The sequence below is a fragment of the Vanessa atalanta genome, chromosome 5 (assembly GCF_905147765.1).
Source record: "Vanessa atalanta chromosome 5, ilVanAtal1.2, whole genome shotgun sequence".
Lineage (NCBI taxonomy): Eukaryota > Metazoa > Arthropoda > Insecta > Lepidoptera > Nymphalidae > Vanessa > Vanessa atalanta.
This window is the reverse complement of record NC_061875.1, coordinates 12070379-12084357: the sequence shown is the minus strand read 5'-3', so window position 1 is coordinate 12084357 and position 13979 is coordinate 12070379. Positions and strand designations below refer to the sequence as shown.

Sequence of the window (13979 nt, the reverse complement as noted above, 5' to 3'; positions counted from 1 at the left end):
TTATTATTATTATTTGATATTTGCATTTTTACTCGTTTGTCGTAAACTTATCGATTGCTGTAATTTCTTACTGGCTTAGGAATGCTGTTTCAAATACAAATTGTGGTAACATTTTATTAAACAACTTTGCAAATGAGGTTTTTATATATGACCAATACAGTCCATATACGGTGCAAATGTTTGCACAACTCTATATAAGTAAATAACTACTATTTCAATAAAATAACTATAGTTATATTATTTTACTGTTGTATTGTATATATGAATATATATTTTTATATAAAAATATCTATTCAGACTGGAAAATGGTTTGATGAATGGATGCTACCCAGACCGGCTTGCATTAAGCCTTACCACCAAGTTATAATATTAATTTACACAATTATTATTTTTATTACGTGATGTAATAAAATGATCTCATCGATTTTGTTTTTGATATGTATATAGTTGATTATATATGTGTGTGTCGCAGTTTGTCGATACAGATTATACAATTTCTTCACTTATTTAATCTTTGCTCGTATTTTTTTTTAATATTATTAAGTACTCGTTACACTTGAAGAACGTTTTTGACATACCTTACAAGAGAAGAGTGCAGTCTGCCACGTGGCTTTGTTCTCACTGAAGAAGTAACAGCTGTGTCCAAGTCGAATGAACTGCGGCGGACACACGTACGACATCTTTGTGTTGTTCTTGCCTTCCACACCTTTGCCTATAATATTTGATTAAAATAAATTTATTTAAATTATGTTAAAATTATTTTTTCATCTTTTTAATTAAATTCATGAACAGCTTATGTGAACATAGTATTAGGAACACACCTTAATCGTAAAAGCATTTAGTTAACTGTATAACTGTAAAATAGAGGCTTAAGGCCTGTGCCCTTAATGACTCTAGATTACCACTTTTTATAGCAAACTAAAGTTGTTAAAATGTGAATACATTTGATAGGGAAATTAGTAAGACACATATAATAAAAAAAATCGTGTTGATTTATAATTACGATGTTTTCTTAAAAATATACAGACTATTTTCTTTATAGTTTCTATGTTTTTACCGCCTTGATCCAATTTTGTTTACATTTCATTATAGACTTATATGAAATATTAAAAGTAAACGTTTTTGTGCTTCTGTATTCGTTTGACTTCACATGGTTTAGAAAAAATATGTTTTTCTATATTACAATACTATGTTAAAATAATAATTATACGAAGAAACAATTGCCAGGCTGTAGTAGAATTCCTCAAACAAGTAACAGTAAGGCCATACAGTAGTACACACGAGATATTAGTTGACATTTAACTATTTCCACGGTTCTAGACTCGTTCAACATGTTCAGTGATCTAAGATTAAGTCATAAACAAAACAATAAACTAGTATTATGAAGGATTTTCTAAGTCTTGAGAATGTGATGAGGGTAGCTTCAAGGCCCATTTTGAATGTAGCCTTTCTTTATAACTCTTTAAAATAATTCTTATAATGGTACTTTCTTTCCTTATGCAACTATGCATAAGGAAAGTAAATTTAGTGTGTTAAATTGTTTTAATTTTTTATCAATATTAATGTTTAATTCGTTTTAAGATTGTTCGCAGTGAAGTAATCCATAGGAAATATATTTATTGTGAACTATTCTCAACAGTGCCAAACTTATCTATTACAATAGAAATCTTTTTACGTGATTTTAAAAGAGCCTTAAAACATTATTTATATTACTAGCAAAACTCAGTGGACGTCCTGCCTGTGTTTATAAAGAAATCGCCACGACGATCGGTTGAACGGTATATAAATTGATGAGCTGTGCCACCTTGTGTTGAGTCATTCCAAAGTGTAGTATTAGAACCTTTTACAAAAACATATTACAACATATTCATATATATGTCAACTCTTATGATTATAAATCACACAAAGTCAACAGATATACATTTATTATCGTCCACATACATCTATATTAATATTAAAAATTACCAAACCAATGAACCGAGTTTGATGAATTTGGTATGAAGCAAGCTTAAACCCTAAGGATATCATAGGGTTAGACTCTAAAACGCGAGCGAATTCGCCGACTAGTAAGACATACATTCTAAATTTATTAGATTTTCATGCAATACTTACATTGGGACCAAAACACGATGAATAATATCGCGCCGATGGCGATCATTTTGCCCCTCCTTTCTAATGCTTCCATTTTGAATATTGGCACAATTTTCACTAACAATGTGACCTGACACTGAATTTCACACTATTCTTAAATGCAACACTAAGTTTAAGATGTTATTAAGTCATATTGTTTGTACTGAAGAAAGTTGCAAAATAATAGAAAGATTATTAAAATGAGAAGTAAAATTTGGATAGTGATGAACTATTGTTGAATCGGTGCAGGATAATCTGAAACAAATAAAAAATACATATACATAACAACTAGATATAATTTACAGTTTTCTTTGTATTTTTTTATTCTACATTGTATTTTAAGGCAAGCGTTGCATGAATCTAATACATAATCACTCTGGCAAGACTGAACGATTTAGAAGAAATCTTAAATTTATTTTTGTATTTCATTGTTTCATTTATTATTATTTAATTGTTTCGTAAGCGTCCGGTGAGCCGACGCGGTTTAAGAATTAATCCTTTCATGAAAAGTTACAGCTTTGCGTCGCTATTGTAAGACTTTATTTTTTTAATATTATATTTAATCTTTTGTTGACATCGTTTTCGTATCGTCTGAAAGACAAGGCCTGAAATACTTACACAGATTTGTTTTTTATACGAGTATCTATTCAATGTCAATTGGTCATGAATCAGCGTAATGTTGTCATCCTTAAATATCTTTCCCCCATATTCGGACAAAGAGGAATCGTCTTATACATTATTAAACAACAAACGACAGTGTCAAAAGTGTCATACAAACAGCGTGTTACGGGCCTTTTAAGAGGTCTCTACTACTACAACTAGCACCTATCAACTGCTCCTCGTGATTACATGAGTTATAGTTTCTAAGAAGTTTTAATTTAAAAGCAGTTACAAACAATAATTTCCGTCCGCGTATTTAGGTTAGCTTAGAAAGTCTAGCCATGAAGAGAAATCTAGATTTAGACCGTAAAAGTGTCTTAACGTCGATCATAAACACGATTATTGCGCTTCGGTATGTAGATTATAACGTTTATTGTTTCTGCAAATAGAATTATGTATGGTTCTGTATACATATGTGTACCTCAGTTCCGTGAAAAAAAAAACAGATTTTTACGGGTGTTTCAAAACTCAGCAGCACGGCAGAAACCATCTAAAGTATGGATATTTAAGTTACAACAAAACTGATATTATAAACCATTCAAATATGTATTTAAACACAATTAAATTTTAAGGCTTATAATTGAAAAACCATATGTGATGTACTTTCGAACATGAATAATAAAAAATATTGAGGTAGAATTTAATTATAGGACGTTAATAATATAACAAATAATTATTCTTTATCGTTGAAAGGGATATACACGATAGTTCATATGAATCGATGACCATTATAGCACTTTCAGTTACGTATGTTTCTCATGCTTGACTCAGTAGCAGCCGTGCTTGAAATTTCAATTTCCTCTAAGCTTTGAGCTTACCGTCCGAGATATTCGATAGTCTAGATTCCAATTTATTACTGTAGCTAACAATTGCCAGCGATCCCACTTGTCTCGAGTTTCAAGTGAAGGCTTTTATACATGTTTATATATCTTTAAGCTTAGTAAAATTTCATGATTCAGTCATACGTGCATTGTAAAGAATGACAATTGTTGTGTTTGTTGTTCATCAGTATTCATTAAAAATATATACGATCGAAAGAATCGAAGTTTAACTATATAATACAAGTATTTTGTAATATTTTTATCAACTTCTCTAATTAAGCTTAAAAATACATTTTTTTTGCAGACGGTACTTGTACTTAATTAAGAAAATGTCTGAGTTGTGCTGTAAAGTCCTCCTTTTATTCAGCTTATTATAACTTTATAATTATGATCATTAACAAGATTTTTATTATTTTGCACAAATCAAAAGAAAGGATATTTTTTTTTAAATCATAATATTAAAAAAAAATGTGATTATTTTCACGTTGCACCCAATTTGTTATGAAGTACAATTGTACTTCATAAAAAAATATTTAACACGTGTATTTATTAATTAATACAATTGTATTAATTAATAAATACACGTGTTAAATATTTGTGATCAAACAAACTACATAATCTTTAAATAGAGGTATTAGAAGCCGACGGGTAACATAGACTCGACGTGACACCGAAAGTTAGGTTTAGGATTGTCAAAAACACGGCCCTTGTGAAATAAGTTATGTGGGTTCAAGTCTTTTTTAAACATTGAGTCTGTTATTTTCTGGAACTATAATAATTATGCTATTGGTTAATAAGTATGTCTTTTAGTCCTGTTAAATCATTTATATGGCTTTATTACATCTACTTTTATTATTATTTTATTTTGCTTTTTTATGGCACAAACAGTATACAAAACACTAACGATATACTTAAATACAAAAACAAAATTTAATTAATTGCGACAATATTATTAAGAGAAATACAATATACCATAAGTAAATATAGAGTAAGTCTGTGCATCTTCGATCATACAGAAGTTGACAGCGTCATCAAAATTCATAGAGACATTCATAATAGTTCGGCTACTTATATCTCGTTAAACTTATGTTTAAGTTAATATTATTGTTGGTCCTAATGGTTTTATGGTATATTCGTATCGCGCTCTATTCCTTAAGTTTGGACTAAGGTTTCTTAAGGCTATTTATTAAATTTATTAAACGTAGCATACGTTTCATGAATATTATTATGACACTCTTGAAGTATCGCTTTAAAATAGCTAGTCATTTCTATTAGAGTAGTTGACTCTCAAATTATCTAATCAATTACGTAGTTTAAATTTAAAATCAGAATAAAAACCCATTAATTTCGACACTTAGTTTAGATCTTAAATGTATCGCAGATTTTTAAACAAGTAACGATATTCGCGTGTCGACTTCTAAAGCAAATTGATTAAGAACAATTTGGAAATTCTTAATGCGCGTGTAATTGAAAGCTGATGATGTCTGGAAGTGAATAATTTTTTTTATATCTAACAATCAAAATCGTTGGCAGACGTTGTTTGACATGTAACGTATACTAAAACCTCTTCTTAAACGTACAGCATCTCTTGGTATAAGTTTTATGTATATTGGATTTGTAGTTTTTACAGTCAAGCATTACTAAAAAAACGTCACCTCATAATTTTATTAAGAATACTTATGATCCGATGATGAAGCCAAACTATTATTAGTTCAAATGTACTTGGAGTACAATAATACAATAAATAAAAAAAGGCTTTATTGTCGTAAACAATTAATTATACGTGTGTTTATGTTTCTACGAAGAAAAAAAAAATAAAATCATTCCATTGATAAATATTTTAAATGCTCAGTTGTTTTCTAAATAATATACAAACAGCATAGTAGATCCGTCATCACAATAACTAATAATTGGGTAATTGTTCATTATAATATAAGTATTTAATTTTTATACATAGAATGTGTCTTGTTTTTTTAGTTAAACAATTTTAATAATTTGTTGAAAACGTTTATTAGATTTATCTAAACGCTTAAGTCAAACAATTGTAATTATTTTATCTGTTCATTCACTAGTTACATACGATTACCTGCGTACTAGCTGCCTCGTTGGTCTAGTGGCTTATTATGCTACAGATACAGAGGTACCGTTTCAAAATTTCAGCTCAGACCAGTAAAAAATATTTAGTTATTCTACGAAGAAATTCTCAGTAGTAATTGCCAACGTTATACTTATACTCCACGCAGTCAGTGAGTTTAAATGCTTACAGAGGTAAGCATATAAACTTATTGGCTCTTCGCCTGAACTCTTTCGAATCGTGTCGAATAGATGTCCAATTCTTTTACAGAATGCCTCTGTGTTTGCACAGATATCTCCTATTTGTCTTCCTTCTTTATACTTGAGAAGAATTTGGTAAGGAGTAACTTTGTCTACGGAATTAGCTGATATTAGAAAAGCAGTATATTTATGGAATTAGATGTTGAATGTAGAATTACAAGGTCAGAATAGGATGGAAGAAGATTTATCAATATCAGCAGCAATAGATTAATAAAATGATATTTCTACTCTGTAGTTCAAGTAACGTAGTGTAAATAAATAGATCAGGTGCGGTCAACCCTTAGCGCCAGACTAGATGCGCTTGCAACGCGATCCAGTGACCGCAGTCAGTCACGCGTTCAATTCTGGTTCGGTCAGCCATCGACTTTTTTTTACTTTCTTTTGACATGTTAGACCGTGATCTAACACAATGCTCACATTTTTTATTAAATTATTTAATTTATGCTTATTGACTAAGTTATACGTATATTATATTATGAACCAAAACACCGACAATGTTTATGGCTGCGAATTGCATTTATAAACTATTACTATTATATTCTATCACGTAAATAATAATAATAAAAAAAAAACAAAATAAGATAATATTTTAAAGTCAATAGTTTATGTATAATGGAATTATTTTCTAAAGAATATCAATACTTACGCGAATATTATTTTTGCACAAAACATCGAACATAAAATCTTATAAACGACTGAGAATTTAATTGCAGATACAGTGAAAGTGATTCGCGTCGAAATTCCATGTTAGCGTGTTTATAGCGTGACTGTTACACACTTATCAAAATTAATTTTTTGGTTATATTCTAGCAGATAGATATAATTAAACAATTAAAGGAGAAAATGATTAATTTTTCGAGTTAAAATTGAAGCTGTGGGTAATAATTGGCTCTGACAGAAAGTGCGAGAGAAGAGATGGCTCAGCGGTGTAAACTCGTTAATGTTAACCGATGATTGCATGTTCAAATCCAGACCAAAAAACTTAAATTTTGTTTACCTTATTTGTAATTATAATTCATTTAGTGCTAACTAGGTAATAAAGGCATCGTGAGAATATTTGCATTTGTTGAATGAAAAATATTTCCCAAGTGAGACCACCAACCCACGTTGGAACAACACGGTAGAATAAGTTTTAAATTTTCTACTGAAGATGCGAGAAGAATTAGCCCAGCAGTGACACAATAAAAGGCAGTTACTTTGCTTTTTAATCGATAATTAGTCTATGATTATTTCGCGACGTCATGTAATTCTAATCGTAACTTATTTTGGGTTACTACTGGTAACTAACAAGCGTTAATGTTGGATTAAAATTCAATAAGGAACTGTTTGTATCTGCTACGGAAATTAGTCATTAAGAATAAATGTACAAAATTGAACAAATTAGTAATAATGACTAGAAAATATTGTTATCCGTTTAAAATTGTGTGTACGTGAAATGCTTATTAGCGTGAAATTTCATTACTCAGCTTGCCATGACACATCCAACTAAGTTAAATCCAAATCATTTTGAGTTCCTACATTTAATCCTCAACATCAATTGTTGTAGCACTATGAGCTTTATTCCCTTATAATGTTGGAATAAAATATCCTGCATCTGCGAGGTATATAGAAATTTGCAAAGCACTGTTTGTTCGTTACAGAAATTGAGTACTTGATACAATGATTATTAGATTTATATTTCCATGCTAAGATAGAACTACGTGCAGGGATGTACTTGAAATGCACCGCGTTCAGACACTTGAGATTAGGAACACTCGAGCGATCACGAAGAGATGCGCTTGTTATGATCTCGGCATGTGGGCAATGGGCATGTTTTATAGACCGAGAACTTATATAGTTTTAGGATGCGGATTAATTTGTAAACAAACCCAAAATAAGCTGTCTTAAAATTAGTCCTCTAACAAAATAATCCATAAAAGATAATAGCGCCTTTAGGAAACCTCGTAAATATAGATTAAAAACTTTTCATTCGAAATAAAATATAAAGTTATTTTATTTATTACACAATAAATACTCTTAATTAAATTTATGGATTAAGCTATTAGGTGATACTGGTAACCATATTTATTCATTCATGAGATATCCACGCAGGCCCGCATGGGCCCCGGGGTAACCGGTCGGAGCGATGGCCCCCTACAGTGGTGGCAACGCCGTCTGCAACTACAGACTGATCACTGGGTGGATTATTATCCGTGATGTCTGAACCGGGTAGGGTTCACGCAACAGAGCGATCGAGCCTTCGGCGATCAGGGTTCTAAAATTTCCTAAGTGTTATATGCAAACAATTAGCGAATCTTGCCATCGCGATTTAGAATTGTCTACAATTTGACATAACGCCATCTAGTATTCATAAGTTCATATATATATATATATATATATATGTACATTAATTACGTATACAACGGCAAAAGACTTACATAAATGTTCAATCTTTTTTTTATCTGAAAGTTATATAGCCTTATAATATGTTTATCAACTTAATCATGTACGTAACGTAAACTTTCATCGTATGTTTACTTAATGTTAACATTTATCTTCAATATTAATTAAATCTCTAATATTTTACAATGAAGGGTATTTGTTATACAAACAAAACAAGAATTTGCAAATAATATTTTCATATAAAAATATTACAAATTAAATTTTATAAACATGATTTATTGATAAGATGTTATATTTAAAAATATATAATATATAATGTAACCGTACTGACAACCGACTCTCTTGCTATAAAATCTTCAAGTCAGCTCACGTATTATAGTCAAAAGATAAGCAAGTAATAACAACTCCCCTTGTGTAACTACCAAATTTAAAGCTTAATTTAAGAATAGTTTGTTCTTGTTACTAGGATCGATGTTTATTATATATTTGCATCTGTACTAATATTCAAAAGGGGTAAAATTTGCTTGTTTCTATGTAGGAGGTAATCTTCGGAACTAATTAATTAATTGTAAATAAAGATAAATTATATACACATCATATTATTTTCTTAACCAGTGCCAACCAGACCAGGTCTCTAGTCGTTAAATATAAAGCGGATATTTGTCGACATTCAAGGGCTCATCGTATTATCGTAATGTTTAATTTTAGTTGGTGTCATAAATTGTGTTACATCCCCGTGTAGAGTAAATTCGATTCAGAGACTTGTGGTGTTAATATCTCGTTCATCTTTCGTTAATCACAATCCGAGTAGAACGATATTAGCAGGATTTGATTTCTCAGAAATTGCTTATATGTATTTATATAAGTATAAATATAAGTCATCTTTTAAATCCAACAATATTTACCTTAAAATACTGTGCCAAATGTTACTTTTTTAAATAAGTTTAACAGATAATTAAAATACCTGAGAAGAGATTTATATAAAGCAAGGTCATGAAAATCTCATTTGTTAAGTCTAGACTTAAAGCGGGTGAAACAGTAGAGCGCAGTTATTTATATAATATTATAAAACCTTCTTCGATACACGTGTTTTTTTTTTTGCTTGAAAATCTCTCTTAGCGTTACCGGTATGTGAGACTCGCCGGTGCAGTGATGAAAACGTCTGGTGCGCCCCAACTCACCGGAATACCCACTAAAAAACCGATACACGCATGTTCTGGTATAAGTATTATGTGTATTGATTTAGTAGTTTTGTCTGTTATCCATTACAAAAATGGTCTTCACTATAAAAAAACAGCCGCGCCTTCTATACTCTGTACTTGTAATAAAGGTTTGTTTATACATTACGTCACCGTTCAGCTTATAGCTGAAGTCGATACTCTAATGTATAATTTATAAGATATTTTTATATACTGCTCATTATTGGCGATTATATCTCGTATACATTTATCATAATTCAATAGTTAGACTGCTACAAACAAGCTCAGTTAGATGACGCCAATTGCCTTTTATTATCTCTAACATTGTAGGCTGACTTATTTATCTAATTCAATTAAATACTTCTTTTAATAGCGTTTAAGTTGCATGTTTTTATTTTAATATTTTTTAGATATAATATTAAATATTTTATCTACAATTTCAATATTAGATTTGACAGCAATAAAGGATAATGATTATTTTTTGGTTATTCCATAAATAAATTGTAGTAGAATTTTATTTAATACATTCAGTATTCAGGAAAAGGTTTTATGTGACGATTAATTTGGGCAAATTAAAATACAGAGTAACTATGGTTTCAAAATCAGATGCAAAATTTGACACACACACATAAGTGGTGTCGGTGTAGTTAAATAAAAAATAATCTTATTATCTGTCTCTAGAAATATAACAACTTTTACTTCACAATAAATCAAAAACAATTCTGCTAATTTATTCAAAGTCTAATTAAAAAAGTGAAATTAGATAAAATTTACAATAATTATCAACTAAATTTCTACTTAATAAATTGATTAAAATTAATCATGTCACCGCTAAATTGACAGACGCACAGAAACAATCCGAAATAAATTGATATCGCTTTCACCTCAGGCGGCCAGTTGGAATAAACAAGTGATGTGCATTCTTTGAAAATGCAATGAGTGTAGTTCTGGGACGAGATAAATTGGACCCGTTAAGATAAATGCGACATGTCGAAAACAATTTAAATTCAATTTATAAGGAATAAAAATGCGCGTACAAAAATAAATTTGATAAAGTTTACTGTTTTCGATCAAAATGCCTCTGATTCTCCGGTGGATATACCTACCTAATTTACGTTAGTACCAACTTTTGGGTTTATGTGTTTTTATTCCGTTTAATATATTTAAAAATCTATTCAATAATAATGTACCTACGTGAGTTTTAGAAATGTAAGTAATTAGAAAATTAATCAATAATTTTCTAATTACTTACTATGTTCACACTGTGTAAATACTAAGTGCAATTTTTCTAACAACCATAAATCAATTATCAATTAATTTTAAATTGCAAGAAAAGAAATGCATCTGGTATATGATTTATAAGTGTTACGAAAATAATACTATGCGTTTTTTCGACAGTGCAGGTTCGTAATAAAAGATTTCTATAATATATCGTGATTTGTATAATCTACATAACATTCTTGTGAATTCACTGTCGTAAGTAAGTACATTATATTTTGCCATATTAGTGAATTCATTAAAAAATACTACCATAAATAATATAATACCATAGATAAAATAAAAAGCATTGTATTTATGTTTTTTTAAGAATAGTTTATTTATAAAACACATATCAATATTTCACTTCCCCATCAAAAGGCCATCAACCGTTTCATTTAAGACTCAATCAACATTCGAACCCCCATTAAAGTTTACAAGTAACCGTATTGTTGTAAGCTAAAAAGAAACAAGGACGGAAGAGAAATTTTTCGCTTCGTGACCACCAAACGCAGGAAATGTATGGTAGATTTATTTTGCTTTTGTTTGCCATTCTTAACGTGTACTTAAAGTAGAGTTCATTATACGGTATGTTGAATTTTTAACAAAACTATAAACAAAACGACGACGAAGGAGTTTATATGGTGAAGAAGAAATTTGAATAACCCGTCTTGACAAATTATGTTCCTTGCGTATATATTGCGTATAGTATCTGTGTGTGATCCCATATTCAAATGTGCGCTTCTAGATGTTTTTAGGGCTATGAAAAAAAAATAAACTAAACAAAAATTTTATATAAACTAGTTCCTAAACTTTCAAACAATCTAAGTAGAAGTAGGTATAATTTAGTCTAGTAAAAACCTTCCTCTTCTTCCTTTTGTCAATTTCATATTCTTATGAAATACGCTCTAAATAATTATGCTCAATAAAATAATATGTAAAATAAATCAGTTTTCAAGCTTCACTAGCTCAATAAATAACGTGGCGCCTCGTAATGTGGAAGTCTCAGGTTCGATCACGACAACTTGTGCCTTCTTACCAAATTAAAATACAATATGTACACTTAATTGGAAAAAAAATAAGATTATTAGTTGTTATTTCAAAAAAGGCATTGATAGTATTGCTAAATAAAAGCCGGTACCTCCTTTGCCAAAATTTATTAGAATAAAAAAGAAGTTCGTGAATGGAAGGAATATAAATCACTACCCGTGAAGTTAAAATTTCAATTCTAAAGTATGTTAGTTGAGCAGTTTTAGATGTTGATAGCAACAGCAACAATAAACAAAACAAAATAGTTCCGTGGAACTCGACCATTATAACTGCCCACATATGACGCAAGCATTGATCCCAAAATAGTTTTTATATTATATGTACGTAAGAATTAAAATTACTCGTATGTATCTAACGTATGCACGAGCGGCTCTTCAAAGAGATGGAAATGATCTGGGGAATTAATTGATTTGTCTGGTTTGTATATTGAAAGAATTGGTAATAATAATGGCTGGATTTGATGAGATCATTGTTTCTAGATCAGGCAAGCTATTCAATATATTAAAAAAAAAAAAACAAAGATGTTTTCGTACGAAAGTATAATATTTTTTAACAAAGTTTAATAAATTCAAATCTCCTCATATCCTTAACAGCTCTTATATACAGATAATAAATTTGTATTTGTGTCTGAAAGTTATCCGCCAAATTTAATAATTAAATGGCAATGAAAAAAATAATTGTGACTGGAATTGAATTTCAATTTCAAATTTAGAATCTGCATAATATTCTAATCATGGAACATATCACATTAAATAGTTACATTACGTTCATCCGAGGTGACAAATCTAGTATTTGATTATCATATCTTACTCATACGCCAAATTATAGAGGCAATGGTAAGTAACCGCTAAAAATATCGTTTTACGTCTACTTTTAATGTTTAAGGATAACGAATTACGAAATGATTTTGAAAAAAACGTCAATATGGTTTAAAATTTTTTTATTAATAAAATAGAATATATTATGTTAATTGTACTTATTAACAAGTATATATCTGCGACGCGAGAATTACTTTTCCTGGAGAGCCTATGTGCAACGGTCCCACTTTATGAGCACCAGAATACAGAAACACATATAATTTCGTATTCATGATATAAGTCTGATAAAATATATTAATTATCTCATTTTTTGTTGATTAATGGTTATGCATGATATGAACTATTAATAAGTATTTATTTATTTATCTTTTTTTACGGGATTAAAATATGTTTAAAAAAAAAACGAAAACATATCAAAGAATAAATACAAAAAAGAAAACATTCCTTATACATGTAGTTTCTTATTTTAAAGCGTCGTGTATTAAATATTTTTTTTTATTGTAATCGCACTTCAAATTTATAATGACGTAAGTCTTTAACAAACTACTGTATAATAATATAATTATTCTTCTATAAATTTTGTTAATAGATAAACAATGTTTTGTGTTTTTCTTTTGAATGTCAAATCATTATTGAAAGAAAGAGACAAAACAATGTTTGACTAAACAGCCTTATAAACTTTTATGAGTAAGGTCAATAGTCCTTAAAATCAGATATATTGATATTCGAAATAATTGAAGTCGCGTGTTAATTATAGAGCGTATATTATAAATTCACGTAATAAAATATTAATATTAATGCAGTATCTACTTTCGTCCCGGTTACCGCATCAAGGTCAATGGCACAAGATAAGGTATTTTTTGTCCAAGATTTTCGTATTCGGTCGATAAACTTTACTTATTGCGGTAACATAATTCATTCCAGTTCGCGGGTTATAATATAAATAAGCGTGAAGGATCAGGGCATGCAATATTATCATAATCTACTAAACGGTATTAGGGCCGCCTATATTAGTTATGACGGCTTTGGTTATTCCCAATCGTCGTCGTTTGGTGTTCCCATCGGGACGCTTAATCTAAGAAGATTTGAACAAAACCCCTAAAATAGGTTAGGTCCGGTTAGGTTAGGTTTAATTTTTTTTTGTGTTCAGCTTTGTTAGTATGACAATCAATAGAAATATTTTTTTAAAACAAATATTATACATAGTTGTATTGATAGATTATGTAATAAATTATATTAAAAAATACTACATCACATTGAAAATTTTTATGTATACATTTTTCAATTATCTGTAAAACAAATGTTACCATGTGCGCCTCATCCCATGA

General features: G+C 29.6%; 1 protein-coding gene across 1 annotated transcript in view; it reads right to left on the bottom strand.

Annotated features, from left to right (window-relative positions):
• Positions 1-13979, bottom strand: part of LOC125064235 — a 122528-nt gene that overhangs the window by 42708 nt on the left and 65841 nt on the right. The window contains exons 2-3 of the mRNA XM_047671182.1: positions 2113-2385; positions 579-712 (exon numbers count right to left, since the gene is read on the bottom strand). Of these exons, the coding sequence (XP_047527138.1) occupies positions 579-712; positions 2113-2185 (207 nt within the window). The 5' untranslated portion in view covers positions 2186-2385. The remainder of the gene's footprint in view (positions 1-578; positions 713-2112; positions 2386-13979) is intronic.